The 22,687-nt window shown below is 42.0% G+C and overlaps 2 protein-coding genes and 1 long non-coding RNA gene across 8 annotated transcripts; 2 read left to right on the top strand and 1 right to left on the bottom strand.

Moving 5' to 3' along the window:
- Nucleotides 1-1,108: 1,108 nt before the first annotated feature.
- Nucleotides 1,109-13,895, bottom strand: LOC116374189 (uncharacterized). 5 transcript variants are annotated; one of them, XR_004209989.1, is made up of 4 exons: nucleotides 13,794-13,895; nucleotides 3,010-3,097; nucleotides 2,552-2,685; nucleotides 1,109-2,457 (listed from the first exon to the last, which is right to left on the bottom strand). It is a non-coding gene; the product is annotated as an uncharacterized LOC116374189 (long non-coding RNA). The 5 variants fall into 5 exon arrangements; XR_004209987.1 differs by lacking the exon at nucleotides 13,794-13,895 and adding an exon at nucleotides 12,737-12,870 and having other exon boundaries at nucleotides 3,010-3,210; XR_004209990.1 differs by lacking the exon at nucleotides 13,794-13,895 and adding an exon at nucleotides 12,737-12,870.
- On the top strand, nucleotides 8,301-11,651 carry LOC109890811 (zinc finger protein 468-like). The gene is made up of 2 exons (XM_020482850.2): nucleotides 8,301-8,595; nucleotides 9,044-11,651. The coding sequence occupies exons 1-2, from the start codon at nucleotides 8,415-8,417 to the stop codon at nucleotides 9,961-9,963; spliced, it is 1,101 nt and encodes a 366-aa protein (XP_020338439.1). The 5' UTR covers nucleotides 8,301-8,414; the 3' UTR covers nucleotides 9,964-11,651.
- LOC109890812 (zinc finger protein 287-like) lies at nucleotides 13,891-21,406 on the top strand. 2 transcript variants are annotated; one of them, XM_020482852.2, is made up of 6 exons: nucleotides 13,891-14,089; nucleotides 14,812-15,212; nucleotides 18,150-18,354; nucleotides 20,637-20,748; nucleotides 20,852-20,900; nucleotides 21,081-21,406. In XM_020482852.2, the coding sequence occupies exons 1-4, from the start codon at nucleotides 13,912-13,914 to the stop codon at nucleotides 20,705-20,707; spliced, it is 855 nt and encodes a 284-aa protein (XP_020338441.1). In that variant the 5' UTR covers nucleotides 13,891-13,911; the 3' UTR covers nucleotides 20,708-20,748; nucleotides 20,852-20,900; nucleotides 21,081-21,406. The 2 variants fall into 2 exon arrangements, with proteins under 2 accessions (XP_020338441.1, XP_020338440.1); XM_020482851.2 differs by lacking the exons at nucleotides 18,150-18,354; nucleotides 20,637-20,748; nucleotides 20,852-20,900; nucleotides 21,081-21,406 and having other exon boundaries at nucleotides 14,812-15,900.
- The last annotated feature ends 1,281 nt before the right edge of the window (nucleotides 21,407-22,687 follow it).

Raw genomic sequence — 22,687 nt, 5'->3', positions numbered from 1 at the left:
TAATAACAGCCATTTCATTTACAAAAGGTCTTTGCTTTCATTTACTAAATCATAAAACAGAAAAATATCACAGTAATGGTTGAACCTACCCACTATGATGTCCTTCACATATCACGTCTTGATGCCCTCTCCCACACCAATTTAATTGGGTGGCTAGGTCAGATCCAAAAATAATAACGGAGATCGGAAAAGAAAATGTTAATGCAGACAATTATTGTCTTTCAAATCTGCCTGTTATACTTTCAGAACATAAAAGTTCAAGTCTTACCAGACATGTTTCTGCACACTAATACAGTTCCAACTTAGCACTAACACCAGACTCAACTAATTTTAGTTGAATGAGTTGTGTTTTGAGGTAAACTAGAATAGCCTTTCTTAACCCATTCCACCAGGGCACTGTAGCCAATTCCTATTGGCTGTATTCCAACACTATACACACTTTAACTGCTGCTGGGTGAGCTCATGTGACGGTAGATCAAATATAAGGAACAACTGATGGGCTAGAACACAAAGGTTATTAAGAATTCTACTGTAACACAGTTGTTGTGAATCCCTCTATGTAGCCCATGAAAGGGTTAGAGAACATATTTAAAAAATGTTTAATGTGCAGGTCCAAGTCTCTCATTTGAAGTCATAGAGCTCCTACAATGTAAGTTGTCGCAGTATGGGTTCCCTGTCCTCCTCATCCCTCTGTGGTTCTTGGCCCGGTAGAGCTGTTGCAGTTGCACTTCTTGTATAAGTTTAGTCAGATGCGCCACCTTGAGCTGAAGCCCACCCAGCTTTTCAAGGTCGATCCTTTCAACTGCTGTTAGATGAAAACGTTAACTGCTTTGTGTTAGTACTAATGGAATTTTTCTGATTTCAATAGAAAGATGAGGCCAAATATACCAGTGCAGCAGTTGAGAGACCGGTGTGAGTACCATTGTGAGAAAGGGAGTAAAGATTTATTGTTGTTATTTTGAATTTTATTCATTAAATAGCTTACATTCAAGAGAGGCTTCCTCATGGGGCGGCAGGTAGCCTAGTGGCTAGAGTGTTGGACTAGTAACCAAAATGTTGCAAGGTTGAATCCCTGAGCTGACAAGGTAAAAATCTGTCGTTCTGCCCCTGAACAAGGCAGTTAACCTACTGTTCCTAGGCAGTCACTGAAAATAAGAATGTGTTCTTAACTGACTTGCCTAGTTAAATACATGGGCGTGGTGGCTTAAGGAGAACAAAAATAATTGTTAAAAATAATCATGTTGTTCACAATGTATTTGGACAGATCCCTAAATACTCTACGATTAAGTTTACTTTATGGTAAGTAAGTGGTTAGTCAGTTGGTAGTGGAAGGCCTAGTGAGTTAACTTTTATAAACCATCTGTAAGGGACACTTACATCCTGAAAAGGTCGGCCCTTGATGCCCGACTGACGCTGCTCGTCTCCATCTCTGGTCTCCAACTGGGTCTTGTGGCTTGAGGTGAACAATCATTCATTCATTCATGTTGTTGATCACACTGTATTTGGACCAGTCCCTAAATATTCTAAACCGTATAGATACTCAAACTATCAACACTGCAAATGGTTAGGGTTAAGTTTACTTTAGGGTAAGTAAGTGGTCAGTTGGTAGTAGAATGCCTGGTGAGTTAACTTTTATAAACCATCTCTGTAAGGGGCGCCTATATTTTGTAAAAGGGGTTGGTGGAGGCAGAGGTGAAGATGAACATGGGGGTGGGTATTCTTCCTCCTCCGAGGACAGCGGGGGTGATGAGGACAATGAGGGTCTAAATATGTAAATGAATCATTATTAGAATTTATAGTGGGTTGGTCAAAACAAGCATAGCAATGGGTAGACAGGCTACTGGTTTTCTGATCTGAGAAATCCCTGCACATCCACTGTCCCATCAGCCCAGTCAGGCAATTCATTAACTTGTTTACACTTGCTTACCACTTTGCAATTGAAAGCAGGCTGAATACTTATGGCAAACCATTCATCATGCAAAAAAACCCCACACATTTTAAAACACTTGCTGCAATGTAGACGAAACAAATTAAAATGTGGAGAAATTCATAGTCAAACAATGTGCTCACTTGTTAAATTTTCTGAAGTGTTAAGGTCTGATGTTACAAATTACATCCTACCGCTTTACAATGATTCTGTAAATAGAAGCCTGTTAAAACACATGGCGCCATTCAGCATGAATGAAGATATCAGTGCCAGACACCAACTAGTGGGTATGTGTAGTGATATTAACAATATCAGAACATCATCCGGACATCCAAACATCAGAAGGGCTGTACACTGAGCCTTTTTGGAATGACCTGTTTGGAAGAGCAAACTGCTTACAGCTTTTTGTGGGGGTTTGGAGTTGACCTTTTCTTGACAGTCAATAATTGTATTCCTGTCTTTATATAAAGAGGCCACCATTCCAGCCCATCTTTAAACCACTCCTGTGCCACTGGTCCAGTTGTGTTTTCCTTCACAAATAGAACAATGAGTTACATATAGAATACAAAAACAAACAAAAATATTTCATTCTGTAAATCAGTTGGGTAGACTTGATTATACTACCTGGGACAGGTTAAGAGATCCAAAGACAAGACAGTGTGGATTGATACAATTATTTGCAGGTAACTGCTCACTGTATTTTGGAATGGCAGATCACAGGGCAGCTCAGGAGAACAGACTTTGGTGGACGGTTGAGGCTGCAAGCAGGGGAAAAGATGAGTTTGTAAGACAGCTGTTTGTCTACTTTGAAAATATAATTCCTAAGAACTTTGTAAATATTAGTGACATGCTTGAAACCAATAAATAAGCCTATATGACAGGGAGTATAGAATTTGGCCCACTATAATAAAGCATTTCCATTTCATTACATTTATTTATCTGCTTTATGTCTCGAATATTACTTTCTGTTGGCTCGCAAAGCCTTTATACACAAAAACAAACGTTGTGTTTTACACATTATACCCATCAGACGAGCTATATCAAAAACAAAAATGGATAACAAAGGCAAGCGCAATACAAACTTCAGCAAGCGAGAGCTTGAAGTGACGGTGGAGGAAATAGCAGCCAGGAAAAGGTTGCTGTTGGGGAGACTTGATAACTCCGGGGTCACTGCAGAGACCAAAAAGAGAGGATGGGCGAGATTAGCCGAGTCGGTCTCTGCCGTCAGGGGTATGGCAAAGGACAGTGACGCCGTAAAATCAAGTCGGATGCTAAGAAGGGAGCTGAGAGAAGCAGAGAGTTGAAGAAGACTGGAGTTAATAGTGAGGCTATATACAGGGGGTACCGGTACAGAGTCAATGTGCGGGGGCACTGATTAGTTGAGGTAATATGTACATGAGATATTAAAGTGACTATGCATAGATAATAAACGGAGAGTAGCAGCAGCGTAAAAGAGGGAGGGCAATGCAAATAGTCTGGGTAGCCAAAGGCTTCTCAACAGCTTCTACCCCCAAGCCATTAGACTCCTGAACAGCTATTAAAAAGGGCTACCCAGGCCTGTATTTTACACTGCTGCTACTCTGTTTATTATCTATCCATAGTCACTTTAATAACTATTTACGTGTACATATTCCCTCAATTACCTCGACTAACCGGCGCCCCCGCAGATTGTACCGGTACCCCCTGTATATAGCCTCGCTATTGTTATTTTACTGCTACTGTTTAATTAATTGTTACTTTATTTCCATTATTTTACGAAACACATTTTTCTTAAAAGCATTGTTGGCTAAGGGCTTGTAAGTAAGCATTTCACTGTAAGGTCTACACCTGTAGTATTCGGCATATGTGACAAATAAAATGTGATTTCAGAACCTCCCAAAGCATCCACCATTTGTCATCGGACAGTTTTGTGGAAACAGCTAACCATGGCCACATGACTATCTAGAAGACTTTGTTGCTGACGTCTTGCAGTTGGATATGGGATTCCTGTTCCAAGGCGAGATGTTCCTTTCATACAATGTCCACAACCTTGGACACGACACATCCATTGTCTCTTGCCCAATCTATTGTCTCTCAGCCTGAAGATGAAATGTGTTTTTTGTTGTTTTGCATTTACCCCCTTTTCTCCCCAATTGGTTTGTCTTTTCCCCCATCGCTGCAACTCCTGTACGAACTCAGGTGAGGCGAAGGTCGGGAGTAATGTGTCCCCCGAAAAACTACACTGCCAAGCCATACTGCTTTTTGACACACTGCTCGCTTAACCCGGAAGCCAGCTGCACCGATGTGTCAGGAGGAAACACCGTACAACTGGCATCCAAAGTCAGCTTGCCCACCACAAGGAGTCACTATAGCACGATGGGACAAGGAAATCGCAGCCGGTCAAACCCTCCCTTAACCCGGACAATGCTGGGCCAAATTGTGCGCCGCTTCATCGGTCTCCCGGGTCGCGGCCGGCTGTGACATAGCTGTGACACTGTACTGTAACTGTTTCCATTAAACTAAAATCATTCAATCTCTGGCAGGATATAGGCTTGCTTCCAACAAGTATTTTTTCTATATGTATTCATGTGTGTTTCTCTTGCTCTTCTTTTCGTTCCTTCAAGAAGCGACCATCATGACTCCAACCGTTGGTCATCCGGGCCGGTTTCTGACATAGCCTGGGATCGAACCCGGGGTTGTAGTAACGCCTCAAGCACTGTGATGCAGTGCCTTTGACCGCTGCACTACTCCGGAGAGCCTGAAGATGATATTGACAACCAATAGGAAAATCTGAAGTATTTGTGGATGTGTAGGGGTTCACGCTGTTACAACATGGTAGGTATGGGACCAAAACAGAAGAGAAGTTTAGGTTAAATGGTTTCCAGATCTATGCACGGCTAGGTATGTGCGCGGGAGCGCAACACCACATACCTTCAGAAACCGGCCCGGATGACCAACGGTTGGAGTCATGATGGTCGCTTCTTGAAGGAACGAAAAGAAGAGCAAGAGAAACACACATGAATACATATAGAAAAAATACTTGTTGGAAGCAAGCCTATATCCTGCCAGAGACTGAATGATTTTAGTTTAATGGAAACAGTTACAGTACAGTGTATGATAGAGAACACAGTGAAAGTCTAGGGAGCGGCAGGCAGGGATAGTTTTCAATACCCCTTCTACATGTGCAGTACTTTCAATTACATCAGAAGACTACATGAATACTGAGGTTACACGCCAAATGGTACTCTATTCCCTTCATAGTAAACTACTTTAGACCAGCAACCTATAGACCCTGGACAAAAATAGTGTACTATATGGAGAATAGAGTAGAAACATCGTAAGGCTCATCAGTAATGTTTCCCTTGTCGCACAGATGGATAACGTTGTGTGAGACTCGTCGTCTTATCTGCTTGGGGTTTCCCCCCCAACCGAAGACATTTCGATCGATATCGCCTGAACCTAATGTAGCTACGGTTAGCTAGCTATATAAAAGGAATGAACGACGATTATGAGCTTGTCATGCGGCCCTGCATGGCGAGTAAAATGCAATAACTAGCAACAAGTGTGTTCTCCAGTCCAAAGTTTTAGATAGTTAACGTTATCGGTGCTAGTTACATTAGTTACTGTAGCTAGCAACCGTCCTTAAATTAACATTATCATTACAACTCCGCGGCCCGATAGCATAAACGTGATTGAACGTAATTGCATTTTTATCTAATATGTGCGATAGTTTGCTAGCTATCTACCGTTAGCTAACGCTAGATTCATTTGCAGCTACAGCTAATCTAACGTTACCGTTAGCTATACAGGCGACCGACGGTACAGTAGCTAGCTACACTAGATGATATAACGCTAGCTATGATATTTTAACGTTAATGTTAGTTAGCATTTGTAAATTAGATGTAATAATAACATAATTACCCAAATTGACAGTTAACGTTAGCTTCTTCACCTTCAACGAGTAAACTACTGGCAACACAGGCAAACAGTCAAATAATTCTGAGCCTTGCCTGAGTGCTAGCTTTGCTCATGACTACTGTCTTTTTCTATTTACCTGTAGATGACAACCCTCAATTATTTGAATTTATTTGTATTATTTCAATACATTTATATGACTGGATAATTTGATGTGGTGGCTGCATGCATTCTACTGGACCCGTTTGTAATTTAAGCCTATTTCGTAAAAATTGCCTAATTAATCCTAGTCCAGATCTCCCCATTTTTTGGATAAACTTTCTTCCTCCAAATCCACTCATGTATGCCGTTACCCTAATCCCTTTATATATTATAGAGAACATCATATTTGATGTCTGAATGTAGCCTACTTTATTGATTAGTTAGCTTAAAATAAATATTTTTGTCATTTTAAGATTTGCATCATTTTTTAAAAATGTGGTGGATGTCAAATGTGGTCTCTCACTTTTGTTCATTTATTTAAGCCTATGGGCTTTATACAGATTTTCGGATAAAAAATATTGCCAACCATGACCCGATAAGGTTTGGGTATGCGATGCTTATAAACGTAGGTGAGGAGTGATTATGCATTGAGAGAAGGCAGCCATTCAATCAAGTTGCATTTTAGGCGTTCTCTGCCGGTCGTTAGTTATTTTTGCATTGACTGGCATTGTCATATTCATATGTGTAAACATACGGAATTGTAATTGGATGCATTTTACCGCCATATCATACTATGCTATGATTGATTAAGACCACCCAAATGGTTAGGTAATGGTCAGTTTTGATCCTGGTTGGCGATACGTGAACATGCCAGTTATAGCTACGTTAAGAAATATCCTGTAGTACTGCATTTTATTATTTTGTGCAAAACAAGACAGCCAAAACTGCCCAAGCGATGGGCGATAGTTCCAGAACCTTGGTTTCTAGGGATGCTGTCCATGGTTCTGAAAACAGCGCACGTCTGGTCTGTGCATAGAATGTCGGATCAAAACATTGTATTGGGCCGCTGTCCATGGATCTGAAAATAGCGCTGAAACGTTGTAGCATTTGCTACAGTAGATCAGAACAGAAACAACAATAATTATTTTCCCCAGATGGTCCAGCATCAACAGTTATTTATGATACTGAATTGCACATTTTCACGGGGCAAAAGTTGTTCCCCTAGGTTCTCATACATGCAGCCACAACGATTCTCTCTGTCTCTTTCCATTGTGTTTTTGTGGTTCTTGTGGTTCTTGGTTTCTTCATTTTTGTATTTTATCACGAATGAGTCTGTCTTCAGTTTGCGATTTCCTTCATTGCCTCTTCGGCCAAAGTGCAACTGCAAATCACACAAAACCTTATTCAGGTGGCGTTGAATATTACCCATCTCCTGTTTTGCAACAGTTGGCAGATCGATGTTCATCTCCGTTTGTGACAGCCATTCCAGAAAGCACTTCACTGCCCAGTTGGTTTGTCTTGATGTAGCTAGCTTCTTAATTTCTCTCATTTTCTATGTCGTCTATAGCAGCGCTAACGTTACGGATTTCTGCATGTCTAATGTTAAAGCTAATGTTTTTCTCATTTTCAAAAGCTGCATTCAGCCAATTGTGTGGTTATCCTTAGATTTATTCTTCAGACTTACCTAAAGGGAATTGTTGATATGTTGTCAATTTTGTCTTGTCGATAACATTTACTCTGGATAAATCCGGTTCTGGAGTGTCTTAACAACATTAAACCAACATATTTAGATTGAAAGTGTCTTTTTTTTGCGTGGTAGGCAAATATACTTAATGAGATCCCCACATTTGCATATTTTAATAAGACAATTCAGAACAATCATAATACAAAAACGTATTATTGTGTCTACATTAAACTGGTGAAAGTGGATTGTGATATGATTACGGGGGGGAAATGACCCTATTAGGGTGTGATACCTGGCCTTAAAAAAATATTTGTCTTCCTCTTATGAAGTTCAATTCCAAATGTTTCCTAAACCGTATCGCAAGCGAGGCGTATTTGTGTTTAGGCAAAAAGGGACCTTGAATGACGACTGTAACGCAGGCAATTGGATTTTAGTAATGATTATACAACATTGAGTTAATATTTTTATTTAAACTTTATTTGACTAGACAAGTCACTTATAAGAACACATTCTTATTTACAATGACGGCCTTCACCGGCCATACCCGGACGACGCTGGGCAAATTGTGCGCCACTATATGGGACTCCCAATCACGGCCGGTTGTGATACAGCCTGGGGGTAAAATGGTTTTAAAAAATCTAGCTCTTGTAAAAAGATAAATAAACTCGCAGCATAAGGAGTTGACTGTATCGCGTACTTATACACTGGCATTTCGTTTTGCTAAATCTTGAATGTATTCCATTGATAACAATAATACTCAAATAGGCTGTGAGCTGAACATATATTTTGGCCCCATTAGATTTAGGGCCTCGCGTTTTCCTATTATTACGGTAACAGCGGGCATTCCTTGTCACGTGATCAACGAGAGCATCTTTTTGGTCCATTTTGGATGATAGCTGAGTCCTTGTAGCTAACCACGACCCGAAAATGACAAAACTGCAGTTTTTAAACGTATTTTTGACCGAGCGGCTTATGCTCGCTGCCCAGGAGATCTACAAATCTGTCGAAGACACGATTTTGGAATACCAAGAGGAGATTGCGCTCAGGGAGAGGGAGAACGACCATCTGAGACGCAGACTCCGAGACGCTGGGATTGAAATATGGCCAGGTTAGTAGCTAGCCTAGGCTATTATGCTAACGTTAAAGTTAGCGCCGAAGCCGCACGCTAAAGCAAATTGGTTGCTAAACTGTTGTAACGGTACATGCATTGCCAAGCAACTAAAAGGCAATCATAAAAAAAATGTTTTTGACACCCTTGTATTAATGTTGCGAGAACTAACGTTAGCTAGTTAATGTTTTTCAGAAAGCTAATAATGGTAGCTACGCTAACGTAGCTCCTTCGCGTAACTAGCTAACTAGCCACCTTTGTTCGTTAGCCAGCTAACTAGCTAGCCAACAAGTTATCTAGCTAGCTGCAGAGATTCAGACTCATTTGACTCAGCTGTTTTGTTTATCATTTCTGAAATCGAGTTCCTTTGATACGTAAAATGTAATTGATAGTGTTTTTCCTCGATCGTAAATCATGACTGCCAAGTCCCTCCCTCTCTTCCATCCAGACCGTCAGTCTATGGCACTATTGGAGGAGGAGGATGGCGAGCATCCTCGCCGGGAGTGGAGCCCCAGCATGGGCCATGAGGAGCGAGTCCCCATCCTGATCAAGGAGAAACGGGAGCTCAGGTCCAGCCAGGGGGACGAGCAACTCCGGGGCCATGGCTCCTGCAGCACCCCAGAGTCCATCTTCACTCCTCCCCGCGTCACCAACGAATACCCCCAGGACCCTCCCCACTCCTCTAACCTGCCCCAGAACCCGTCGGTGGAGAACAGAGAGCGGGACCCTGGTCCCAGAAGCTCATCCAGACACGTCAAGTCAGAAGTGTCCCACAGAGGCTCCTCATCATCTTCGTCCAACAGCGTCCCGCAGCCCCTCGCCACAGTCAACCCCAACTGCTCCAACGAGAACAACATTGACATCATTGGAGTGGAGAACGGAGGACAGATGTTGGTGTCTGGGTCTAAAGGACGAGCTGGTGGGAGCAGAGGTCAGGCCTCCCATTTAGGTGACCAGGGCAGTAACGCGGCCGCAGAGTGTGGAAAATCCCCCCTCCAGGTGCACGTGTCATCGTTCTGCTGCAAGGTGTGTGGGGAGGCATTCAGCCACGTTGGACACCTGCATGTCCATGTCCAGGTGCACACCCGGGAGAAGCCGTACCGCTGCGGGGTGTGTGGGAAGTGTTGCAGCTCCTCCGGCAGGCTCCAGGAGCACGCCAGGAGTCACACTGGAGAGAAGCCGTTCCGCTGCCAGATCTGTGGGAAGGGATTCACCCAGATGGCCCATTTGAAGGTCCACATGCGGATCCACACGGGAGAGAAACCATACAGCTGCCCAGTGTGTGGAAAGTGCTTCAGCCGCTCCGACAAAATCAAACGTCATCTCCAGACCCACAGCCGTGAGGGCACTTACTTCTCAGGGCAGTAAAATGAGGGAGACCACCGGTGGTTGTGGGTGGTTGTTAATGAGCGACTGAGTCTGTATGAATGAATGAATGAATGAATTACTGATTGGGACATTTTTTAAAAGCTAAAGTTGCTGCCATTAAGACGGCTTGTTATTTTTCTCTTTCTCTCAGAGCTAGCGATTCTGTGATTTTCTTAGAATGTTTTATCTCCTAGTTAACACTTCTCTCCATGCCATAGTTTCTCTCTCATGCAGTAGATTTGTATAGTCGATTTAGTATGTGTCCATTTACTTTTTGTACTTGTCACTGAATGGGATAATAGGGAATCTTTAAACACCAAATTGAACGACTTAGTAGCTAGTCTTTCTGAATGATTTAGTCTTTACTTTTAGTAATGAACTTGGTAGCATGATGATAATGAAGTCTTCCACTATGCGCCTTGAAACGGAGATGCGTTCAGGCTTGCAACAATAAGCAGCATTCCAAAACGTGGTGGTCTTTTCCCAGACGATTTGCACAGGGCCAATTTACACATTTCTAAAATAAATTGTTTTATGTTTTTTTTTTTTTTTTTTAAGTGTATCACAGCTTCTAAAACCCACTAATCTTATTTCCTCAGTCAGCTGGCTGAAGTACATAAGATGTTTTTTATTTGTAATTCTAATTAACAATGGCTAACCATGGCATTGACTATAAACAGTTGTCCATTCCTTGAGTTTACAAATATGGATATAAGTACACATGTTCACCATTTGTTAGTTAGGGTCAGGTAGGTTAGGCAATAGCCCTGCCTGCTCGATTCAAGGTTTCTGTACAGTCACCTAAAGCCTCCCTGATACAACTGATGTTAAAGGACCATTTGCCTCTCTCATCATCATTGCAGAACTGTGTACTGCCACCTGAATTTCAGTCACCTAACTTACCTTACAATTAAAAACATACTTATCAGTGAGGATTCAATGCAAAGACTGCTATTTTGCAAGATAAATGTTGCCTTGATAAGGATTGTTTGCTAATTCTGTATATGACCACTATCTATCCCCCTCCTCTGATGCATATAGAGTGTCCTCTATGATCCGCACTACAGAATTTGACCAACACGGTGCAGAGACCAACAGATTCCCCAGCTGAGCCATACAGTATTACCCTGTATCTGAGCTGCTTGTTCCCGATTGTTGGTCCTGAGCTCAGCACTGCACATACTGTATATTCACTATAGTAAAGATATGTTCTTGATGGCCAGTTGTTTAAGTGTAATATACGTTTTGTTACAGACAGATCAAGCCTACTCCTGGAATCAAAAGAACTTTAGATAGTTTATATTGCAAGTGCTTGTAATCTAGGGGTAGACTTAATGCAAGTCTCTACCTTTTTATAAGTTTTTATCGGAACTTGAGCAGTGCCTAGCTGAGAACGAGGAACATGAACAAGCAGTAGGCCTATGGCCCGGACCAGAAACAAACCATTGCCCAATCCCCTAGGCAAGTGTCTTGGGCAATAGGTGCTTGGGGTTGTTACTAGTAGACAGGGTCTTTATCTCCTCTCAGGACTGAGGCTACTACAGTAGGCCCTCTAATTTAACCAGCATTCCTCCCCTTCTATCCCACACAGTTTATTCTGGGACACCGCTGCTCCCACACACACAACTGTACAGTGTTGTATCATTATGTAATAAATGTAATTTTTTAAATAAAGTAGTCTTTGAGTACCTTGTCTAAATTGTCAGGTTCCTTCCACACAAGGCATAGCTGAGCTTTAGATTGAATAATGCTAGAGTGCATTATCTGACAGTGGATCAAATGAATGTTTGAACACATTAACTATCCTTAACCTAGAAGTACAGTGTAACAAACTTAACTTTCATATCTTATGTTTAACTCTGCATTGTTGGAAGAGGACCTGTAAGTAAAAGTTTTACTGTTAATCTACACCTGTTGTCTACAAAGCATTTCGATAGCCACTGCAGAGAAGCTCAATCCCCAATCAAGATGGTGCTACCCATGCCTATCCAATCCTTTCCGATCTACAAAAGTGGTTAGGGTTTGATTTGGGATTCAGGGTTTAGGTACCACATACATCTATACCAGAATGTATCTATAGAGCCTCACTGTGGTGTCAAAACTTGATGTTTAGATAACCATGTAAATCTCTCAGACATGGTGACTTACCAATATAGTTGGCTCTATTTACTCTGATTCGAAAATGCTAATTAGTGTCAAAGCAGACATCATGCAAAACTACAAATCCCTGCAAGCTCCTGCATGTCATCTCTAGCTGACATCTTGGCTAACAGGTATTGTGTCAATTTAAAACTGGCACAAAACAGTTCACAGAATTGTCAATTTCAAAGAAATGTAGCCAATTTATGAATTACTACATTTAGCTAATATTAGCTAGCTAATCCAGATACCAGTCTTACCTTTGCCTCGATTCGCCAGTCTTGCCCAGATCGTGGCATTTGTAGTTATTTAATGATAGCCACATTAGGAGAATTTATTTCATTTTGGGGGGTAAATACAGGCGAATATATCGACAAGTCTCCTTTTCCTAGAAATTTACAAGGCTATCAAAACGTCATGCCAGGGTAAGCCTACATGAAACACAGACCTTATTTGAAGTGTTTCTAAAATCCCCTATGGGGAAAAACGATTGGAACCATTTCCCTGTTAGATCACTAGGTTTTATGGGTATTATGACACACTTTTGTACGCTAATAATCTATTGTTTTCCATGTGCTAATGAATTTGTCTCTGGTACAATTATTTCAACTGCCCCAGGTTCTTAAGTACTTACGGTAACTAACAGCGGGCCAATTTCTGATTGCGTCACATTCTCAAGGCGTTTTGTTGTGTCGAAGATTATCTATTATATTGACAAGATGGTCTATAGACCGCTTTAACAATGGAAATACATGGGAACGTTCTAGATCTAGCCCATGATTTAATGTAGAAAATATCACAGGGGGTTGGTGGCCCCTTATTTGGGGAGCATGGGCTGGTGGTAACAGCTGGAGCGGCATGAGTGGAATGGCATTGTAATGAAACGGGCAGGGAGCAGGTCTAGAACCCTCAACCTCCTAGCCCGAAGTCGAGCGCGCTATCGATTGTGCCCCAAAAGCATGCTCAAGCGGCAGTGGCGATATCTACACTTTTTAACCCAGGTTCGTTTCAATTTGTTTGCCATTCCATTTGTTCCATTCCAGCCATTATTATGAGCCGCCATCCCCTCAGCAGCCTCCACTGATTTCAATAAACAACCAGAAGTTATGACGCTAGTAATAGCCTAAACCACACGTGTCAAACTAATTCCACGGATGGTCGAGTTTCTAAAGAATTCCCCTCACCTGGTTATCTAGGTTTTATTTGAAAGGAAAAAACAAAAAACCTACGGACCCTCGGCCGTCCGCTTCAAGCCAAGCCTCCTCCATGTCCACTCTTTTCTCTCTCCCCACCCGTGAAATTTCAGTTCCATCTCACCCCTGCACTTATTTGTCCATCAAACATGTAGACAACTCGTTTAGCCACGCTAATTGGTGGAGTAATGTAATTAGCTAAAATGTAAAACTGTTGATTTCACGGGTACAAAATGAAGGAAAAGGAACTATAAGAACCGTTACTTTTGGGGTGTTAAACCGGTTCAGAACTTCATGCTGGTTGGACAACTGGGACAGGACGAAATATATACGGGTTCTGCTCAGAGAAGAACGATAGGAAACCGTTAACAACCCAAAGATTATGAAACCTCCATTAGATCAAATAACGCTCACCTATCAAAATAGCAATTCACTTTTATCTTGACCAAATTCGATACTCTCGTTGCCCCTCATAACAAACAAAAAAAGAATACTCACTTGACACGTTGTGTGCTTAACGCTATAATCTAGGCGGAGTCGAACCTCCCGCTTCGCCTCTTTCCTCTCCGCTTGTGTTTAGCGGGTAAATGTGCCCTGGCTACCATCGACCCTCAAAATGACGAAATTACAATTTCTAAATGTATTTTTGACAGAAAAGTTGATGTTAGCTGCCCAAGATATATATAAGCAAGTGGAAGAGACCATATTAGAATACCAGGAGGAAATATTCCAGGGAAAGCGAGAGAATGACAAACTGAGACGCAAGCTTCACGATAATGGGATTCCATGGCCAGGTTAGTAGCTAGCTTGCTCTAAGAAAAATAACCCCGGGGTTTTAAAGGCGATTTGTGAAAAACTGGGCCAAGGTGTTCGGAGCATGCTATAGATACCCGATTAGCACAGATGGTCGCCTCTGTCTAATGATTTTTTTAACGCTGTAAACATGAACATATGGCATTGTGGGAATCCTAACCTTATAAAGGTGTGTAGTAATTGAACCTTTTCGTTTTTTGACTTCTTTATCGCTGATATGAAAGATAAGGGCCTTACGGTAACAAAACCGTACTACACCACGCATCACTTAACGTTCAGACCGAGTCGGGGCTCTTATTAAAACAGAAGATACTTTCGTGAATAGACGCTGTAGTTAGTGTCTATGAATAGGCTAGTAGATAGCTAACGTTTGCTGACTAGCAAGCGGTGCTAGCGAGGATAATATGCACACATTATGTAATTTGTTATTTTATCTGAAATACGCCGTTATGCTTCAGCTAACCAACAATTGACGTGCCATATGCCAGTGGCTATCTTGGCAAATTAGCTAGATAATTTAACTCTTTGCAGAGACTACTAGCTAGCATTCATGCCTAGCAAATCCCATAGTTGTCATATACATTCTGTTTCTCGCTAGCTGTGAGTTGGTTAACTCAAACTCGGAACTGTGTGGTAGCAGGTCGTGATGCCCAAGTAAAGGTGCCTAGCTAACAACACTACGTTTTCCCGTCTTGACTTTCAGACCAAGAGCCCTTTTCTCCTGTAGAATCTGAGGAGGAGGAGGGAGCCATTGGGCATAAGCAGGAACCAGACCTCGGACAGACTTTGGAGAAACAGGAGGGAAGGGCCAGAAGGGAGGAAAAGCTGTTTAGGGGACTGGCCCCGCTGTCTAGATTCGTTCCTTCTGATGGAAATGATGACTATGATCAGAACCCACCTCAACCCACCTCACATCAGTTCCAAATACAAACTCACACTGGGAAGACTATAGAGGGAGGCTTTCTATCAAGCTCAACAACCTCCAATCCAATCAAAACAGAGACTGATAGATTGGGCGTCTGTCCATTGGATGATACATCAAGTGACCCAAATACTTTCTCTTCAGGGAACCTCGACCTTTCGGCAGCACAGAGTGAGAACAGTGTAAGTATGATGGGGGTGGAAGGTGGTGACGAACTACTGTCAGGATTTGAGGCTCTACAGATACCGCTACACACTGAAAATTCAAATTCCCTTCAAATCCACCACGACACGTCATTGTGTTGCAAGGTGTGTGGGAAACCCTGTAGACACATGGGCCATTTAAATGCACATGTGCGAATGCACACGAAGGAGAAGCCATTTCTCTGTGGCTTGTGTGGTAAGTCCTTTAGCTCGTCTGGGAGGTTGAAAGGCCACCAGAGGATTCACACAGGGGAGAAGCCCTACCAATGTCATATCTGTAGGAAACGTTTCAATCAGACGGCGCACCTGAAGGTACACCTGAGAGTCCACACAGGGGAGAAACCATTTAGTTGTCCCGTCTGTGGGAAAAGCTTCAGTCAATCCAACAAGGTGAAAAGACACCTTGTGACACATTCTAGAGATGGTTCGTTCCTACCAGGCCTATAACAGAGATGTTTGTTTAAGGAAGATGTTTGTTTAAGGAGATGTTTGTTCAAATCCATTCTGGTGTAGGAAATATTTAGGCTACTGGTTTATAATGAGGATTTAAACATGTGTCTTCCCAACCATACAGTGCATTTGAAAAGTATTCAGACCCCTTCACTTTTTTCACATTTTGTTATGTTATAGCCTTGTTCTAAAATGGATTAAATACATTTTCCTCATCAACCTACACACAATACCCCATAATGACAAAGCGAAAACAGGTTTTTAGAAAAATAATTCACTGAAATACCTTTACATAAGTACTCAGACCCTTTGCTATGATTTGAAATTGAGCTCTGATGCATCCTGTTTCCATTGATCATCCTTGATGTTTCTACACTTTGATTGTAAATTCAATTGATTGGACATGATTTGGAAAGGCACACATCTGTTTTATATAAGGTCCCACAGTTGACAGTGCATGTCAGAGCAAAAACCAAGCCATGAGGTCGAAGGAATTGTCCGTAGATCTCAGAGACAGGATTGTGTCGACTCACAGATCTGGGGAAGGGTACCAAAAAATGTCTGCAGCATTGAAGCTCCCCAAGAACACAATGGCCTCCATCATTCTTAAATTGAAAAAGTTTGGAACCACGAAGACTCTTCCTAGAGCTGGCCGCCCGGCCAAACTGAGCAATCGGAGGAGAAGGGCCTTGGTCAGGGAGGTGACCAAGAACCCGATGGTCACTGACAGAACCTTCCAGAAGGACAACCATCTCTGCAGAACTCCACCAATCAGGCCTTTATGGTAGAGTGGCCAGACAGAAGCCATTCCTCAGTAAAAGGCACATGACAGCCCGCTTGGAGTTTTCCAAAAGGTGTCTAAAGGACACTCAGACTATGAGAAACTAGATTCTCTGGTCTGATGAAACCAAGATTGAACTCTTTGGCCTGGATGGCAAGCGTCACATCTGGAGGAAAACTGGCACAATCTCTACGGTGAAGCATGGTGATGGCAGTGTCATGCTGTGAGGATGTTTTTCAGTGGCAGGGACTGGGAGACTAGTCAGGATCAAGGGAAAGATGAACGGCGCAAAGTACAGAGAGATCCTTGATGAAAACCTTGTCCATAGCGCTCAGGACCTCAGACTGGAGGTTCACCTTCCAACAGGACAACGACTAACACAGCCAAGACAACGCAGGAGTGGCTCCAGGACAAGTCTCTGAATGTCCTTGAGTGACCTAGCCAGAGCCCGGACTTGAACCCGAACATCTCTGGAGAGACCTGAAAAAGCTGTGAAGCGACGCTCCCCATCCAACTTGACAGAGCTTGAGAGGATCTACAGAGAAGAATGTGAGAAACTCCCCAAATACAGGTGTGCCAAGCATCATAGCAAATAAGACTCAAGGCTGCAATCGCTGCCAAAGGTGCTTCAACAAACTACTGAGTAAAAGGTCTGAAGACTTATGTAAATGTGATATTTCAGTTTTTCTTTATTTTATACATTTGCAAAAATGTATAAAAAACAATTTAATCAATTTTAGAATAAGGCTGTAGCGTAACAAGATGTGGGAAAAGTCAAGGGGTCTGAATACTTTATGAATGCACGTTGTCTATGTAATACTTTACCTCAATGGCGTTGTCTATGTAAAGAAATTGTCAAATGTATTATTATTTTTAAATTGGTAAGCCTACAAGTACAGAAATATAATTTTCTGTTATACATTTTGTTAGTCAAAGGACTCAAACATCCAAACTATTCTCTTCATTGACTGACATCTATTGGTAATGCATTTCAATGTTATTTACTTTGAATATTCTTCAAGCATTTGACTCCTTTCACACTGCATTTTGATACCTTTTGAAAAATCGGAATAACGCTATTTTGTCATTTTAGACCTTTAGGCAAGTAGCCTAGTGTAGGCTAGTGACCTTCATAAACAGAAGTGCAATGTGATCTTGGTGAAAACAGTTCTTGGACAGTTTGATGTGAATGGGATATTTTGGAAACTTTTGTGTTGTGTATTTTAGTAAATAAAGGTCAGAATTGTTGAAACAAAACATCAGATTTTTTTCGTTTTTATTTAGTTGTGGGTGTTTTTGGATGGTAGTCGTCCCTTAAAATGTTAAGCCTAGACGTCAAGAAGGTTTTAGAATCTGCGACGTCGGGTGAATGATGGTAGCTGCTGATTCAATGCCAAGAAACAACGCTCCAAAGTGGGAAAGCTTCATAATCACTCAAAATCAGCTTCACAGTGGTCGGCTGACTTAATATTCCTTTAGTCGAGTTCAGTATGTAGAACGTATAGAATTTATTCTGGGAACAGACAACTATACAGGCTATGTGTGGTTTTGTGGCCAATCCACCACCTCAACTGTTCACCCCTCTTCTGAATTGTGAGGTCCCTCCCAGAAAATGTTAAACCATTCATAATAAATGTAATAATCAAGAAAGTCTTGTATACATTTTCTACCTATGTGGGTTCCAGGACTATGAGAACACTGATGACTTCTGGTGCTGTGCGGTGTGGAAGGAAAGCAAGGAGGAAGTGAAGGGTGTGGTTCCCAGTACCTGGGTGATGGGCAGGAAGGTCATTTCGCCTCCAGCCAATGGCAGGAAAGTCCTGAAAGAAAGACACAAGCCAGGAGCCAATTGGACAGCATATGACCTTATTAAGATCAAACTATTCTCAGGTACTGAAGCATCTAACCCACCACGTACAGTGCATTCAGAAAGTATTCAGTCCCCTTGACTTTTTCCACATTTTGTTACATTACAGCCTTATTCTAAAATGGATTAAATTAGATTTTTTTCCTCAATTTATAAAAATACCCAATAATGACAAAGTAAAACAGGTTGTTAGAAATTTTAGCAAATTTATAAAAAACTGAAATATCACATTTACACAAGTATTCAGACCCTTTACGCAGTACTTTAAAGCAATTCTGGCAGTGATTACAGCCTCCAGTCTTCTTGGGTATGACGCTACAAACTTGGCACACCTGTATTTGGGGAGTTTCTCACATTCTTCTCTGCAGATCCTCTCAAGCCCTGTCAGGTTGGATGGGGAGCGTCGCTGCATAGCTATTTTCAGGTCTCTCCAGAGATGTTCGATTGGGTTCATGCCCGGGCTCTGGCTGGGCCACTCAATGACATTCTGAGACTTGTTCGGAAGCCACTCCTGTATTGTCTTGGCTTTATGCTTTCGGTCGTTGTCCTCTTTGAAGGTGAACCTCTGAGGTCCTGAGCGCTCTGGACCAGGTTTTCATCAAGGATCTCTCTGTACTTTGCTCTGTTCCTCTTTCCCTCGATTCTGACTAGTCTCTCACTCCCTGCTGCTGAAAAACATCCTCACAGCATTATGCTGCCACCAACATGCTTCACCGTGTGGGATGGTGCCAGGTTTCCTCCAGAATTGATGCTTGGCATTCAGGTAAAAGGGTTCAATCTTGGTTTCATCAGACCAGAGAATCTTGTTTCACATGGTCTGAGTCTAAGCGGGCTATCATGTGCCTTTTACTGAGGAATGGCTTCTGTCTGGCCACTCTACCATAAAGGCCTGATTGGTGGAGTGTTGTAGAGATTGTTGTCCTTCTGGACATTTCTCCCATCTCCACAGAGGAACTTTGGAGCTCTGTCAGTGACCATTGTGTTCTTGGTCACCTCTCTGACGAAGGCCCTTCTCCCCCGATTGCTCAGTTTGGCCGGTCGACCAGCTCTAGAAAGAGCCTTGCTGGTTCCAAAATTCTTCCATTTAAGAATGATTGAGGCCACTTCTTGGGGACCTTCAATGCTGCAGACATTTTTGTCACCCTTCCCCAGATCTATGCCTCGACACAATCCTGTCTTGGAGCTCTACGGACAATTCCTTCGACTTCATGGCTTGGTTTTTGTTCTGACATGCATGAAAATGTAATTATGTTGAAACCATTGGAAATATAAGTGATGGGCGCCACTGCACTGTATAGAGATTGAGGTGCAAGCCGTTGCTGTGCGCTCATTGGCTCTTATTTGAGCCGCTTCTCGCTCTGTTTGCTAGAAATATACACTACCGTTCTAAAGTTTGGGGTCACTTAGAAATGTCCTTGTTTTTGAAATAAAGGCCCTTTTTTCCCCCATGAAAATAACATCAAATTGATAAGAAATACAGTGTAGATATTGTAATGTTGTAAATGACTATTGTAGCTGGCGGCAGATTTGTTTATGGAATATCTACATAGGCATACAGAGGCCCATTATCAGCAACCATCACTCCTGTGTTCCAATGCAATGTTATGTTAGCTAGTTATCATTTTAAAAGGAGAATTGATCATTAGAAAACCCTTTTGCAGATATGTTAGCACAGCTGAAAACTGTTGTGCTGATTTAAAGAAGCAATAAAACTGGCCTTCTTTAGACTAGTTAAGCATCTGGAGTTTCAGCATTTGTGGGTTCGATTACAGGCTCAAAATTGCCAGAAACAAAGGACTTCTGAAACTCATCAGTCTATTCTTGTTCTGAGAAATGAAGGCTATTCCACGCGAGAAATTGCGAAGAAACTGAAGATCTCATACAATGCTGTGTACTACTCCCTTCACAGAACAGTGCAAACTGGCTCTAACCAGAATAGAACGTGTGGGAGGCCCCGGTGCAAGTAAATCTCACTTTTAAAAGATAATATTCTGTTAACTCATACCCAACTAATGTTGACTCCTCTTATATTGGTATTTGTGGCCAAAGTATAAATTGGAGGGGAAAAAAACAGTTTAAAAAAACACCTCAAACAAAATTGCTTGCTGTCTCCTCATAGAGGATGTCAGTAAATGTAAGAGATAAAAATATTACCTTATTTGGGGTCACTGAATAAGGTACAACTATGCTGGTCTCACGTCCCTCTTTAGTTTGGTTTACGCTAAGGCTTCGTCATATACTATTGGTTAACAACCAATACTCGAAATGCTTTAAATACAGCCGGAGCTACTCTGTATGGTTTCAGAATCTCTGGAGGAGTGTGAAGGGTACAGTAGGTCCAGTGATGAGCTGACTGACAACGGAGACAACACGTGAGCCTAACACGCAGAGGAAGACGGGCGATGGACACATTACTGGTCAGTGTGAGAAGTTCTAAACATAGATGTTGATTAATTAGGATTGTTTATGTAGAACAGTGTGTTTAACTAACATTTTGATTTCCATAAACTTTTACAAAAGACACTAGGCAGATACCTCAAGGAGGACCCCATGGAGATGAAACACACAGGTGAGAAAATGTTTAGATTGTATTCGGCCACTGTTTTACTTTCACTGTACTAGCTATATGTATGAAACACAATTTTGTAGTGTTACATGAAGTATAAGCGTATTCATACATGTATACTCATTGCCTGTTTGTTGAAAGTTGTGGCAGGTTCATCAAACTCCCCTCTGCTCTCCTCTTCAGAAATGTCGAACTCTGGAACCCTGGAGGAAAGTTCTGCAGTTCTAGAAGCAGAACCTCATCTTGATCCATCTGAGATCAGAGGGCAAGTTAGGTTACCCTATATCTACCAGTGTTATTTCCCATTGGTTTTCCACACACATGGTCTATGTCAGTTTGAGGCGCTGTACACTACATGACCAAAAGTATGTGGAACATCTCATGCTCGTCGAACATCTCATTCCAAAATCATGGGCTGGTATGGAGTGGTAACGCTCGAGCAAGCGGTTGCTCCCGCCACCACTTGGGTACACTACAGCATCCACCGAGAGGCTTTTGCTGCCAAGGGAATGCCTGGCAACTTGAAAGACGTTTTGTACACTACAGTGAAAATGGTTAACTTTGTTAAAGCAAGGCCCCTGAACTCTCGTGTATTTTCTGCACTATGCAATGAAATGGGCAGCGACCATGTAACACTCGTTATCAAGGGGCAAAATATTGACACTTTTTCTTTTTTTTTAAATTGAGAGACCAGCTTAAAGTTTTGACTGACCATAATCTTCACTTGTCTGACTGCTTGCATGATGACGAGTTTCTCACATGACTGGCCTGTCTGGGTGATGTTTTTTCCCGCCTGAATGATCTGAATCTAGGGTTACAGGGACTCTCCGCAACTATATTCAATGTGCAGGACAAAATTGAGGCTATGATTAAGAAGTTGGAGCGCTTCTCTGTCTGCATTAACAAGGACAACACACAGGTTTTTCCATCATTGTATGATTTTATTTGTGTGTATATTAACTCCAGTTTATGGACAATGTCAAATGTGATATAGCGAATAACCTGAGTGAGTTGGGTGCGCAATTACGCAGGTACTTTACCAAAACGGATGACAAAAAACTGGATTCGTTATCCCTTTCATGCCCTGCCTCCAGTCCACATGATATCTGAACAAGAGAGCCTCATCGAAATTGCAACAAGCAGTTCTGTGAAAATGTAACTTAATCAGAAGCCACTGCCAGATTTCTGGATAGGGCTCCACTCAGAGTTTCTTGCCATGGCAAATCGCATTGTTAAGACACTGATGCCCTTTGCAACCACATACCTATGTGAGAGTGGATTCTCAGCTTGAAAACATGAATACATGAAAACATGAAATACAGTCACAGACTGTGTGGAAAATGATTTTAAGACTGAGCCTCTCACCAATACAACCCAACATTGCAGAGTTATGTGCATCCTTTCAAGCACACCCTTCTCATTAACCCGTGGTGAGTTATTCACAATTTTCGATGAACAAATAAGGTTTTGTATGTAAGATGGTTAAATAAAGAGCAAAATGATTGATTATTATTATGTTATTATTTGTGCCCTGGCCCTGTATGAGCTGTTTGTCACTTCCCATGAGCCAGGTTGTGACAAACTCACACTCATTCTTATGTTTAATGAATGTATTGTAAGCCTGTGTGTGGCAGGCTTACAATGATGGCAAAAAACAACATTTGAGAGTGCGCTGACCCTGGTGCTAGAGGGGGTATGCAGCTGGAGGTTGAATGTTTGAAGGGGTATGGGACTATAAAAAAAGTTTGGGAACCACTGCATTAGATGTTAGAACATAGCTTTGGGGACTT

The sequence above is a fragment of the Oncorhynchus kisutch genome, linkage group LG5 (assembly GCF_002021735.2).
Source record: "Oncorhynchus kisutch isolate 150728-3 linkage group LG5, Okis_V2, whole genome shotgun sequence".
NCBI lineage: Eukaryota > Metazoa > Chordata > Actinopteri > Salmoniformes > Salmonidae > Oncorhynchus > Oncorhynchus kisutch.
Note: the sequence above shows the minus strand (reverse complement) of the source record. Positions and strands in the feature narration are given on the sequence as shown.

Coding starts and splice junctions, on each gene's coding strand:
- LOC109890811 (XM_020482850.2), top strand. CDS start 8,415: ATGACAAAACTGCAGTTTTTAAACGTATTTTTGACCGAGCGGCTTATG. Junction 8,596..9,043: donor TGGGATTGAAATATGGCCAG/GTTAGTAGCTAG, acceptor TCTTCCATCCAG/ACCGTCAGTCTATGGCACTA.
- LOC109890812 (XM_020482851.2), top strand. CDS start 13,912: ATGACGAAATTACAATTTCTAAATGTATTTTTGACAGAAAAGTTGATG. Junction 14,090..14,811: donor TAATGGGATTCCATGGCCAG/GTTAGTAGCTAG, acceptor CTTGACTTTCAG/ACCAAGAGCCCTTTTCTCCT.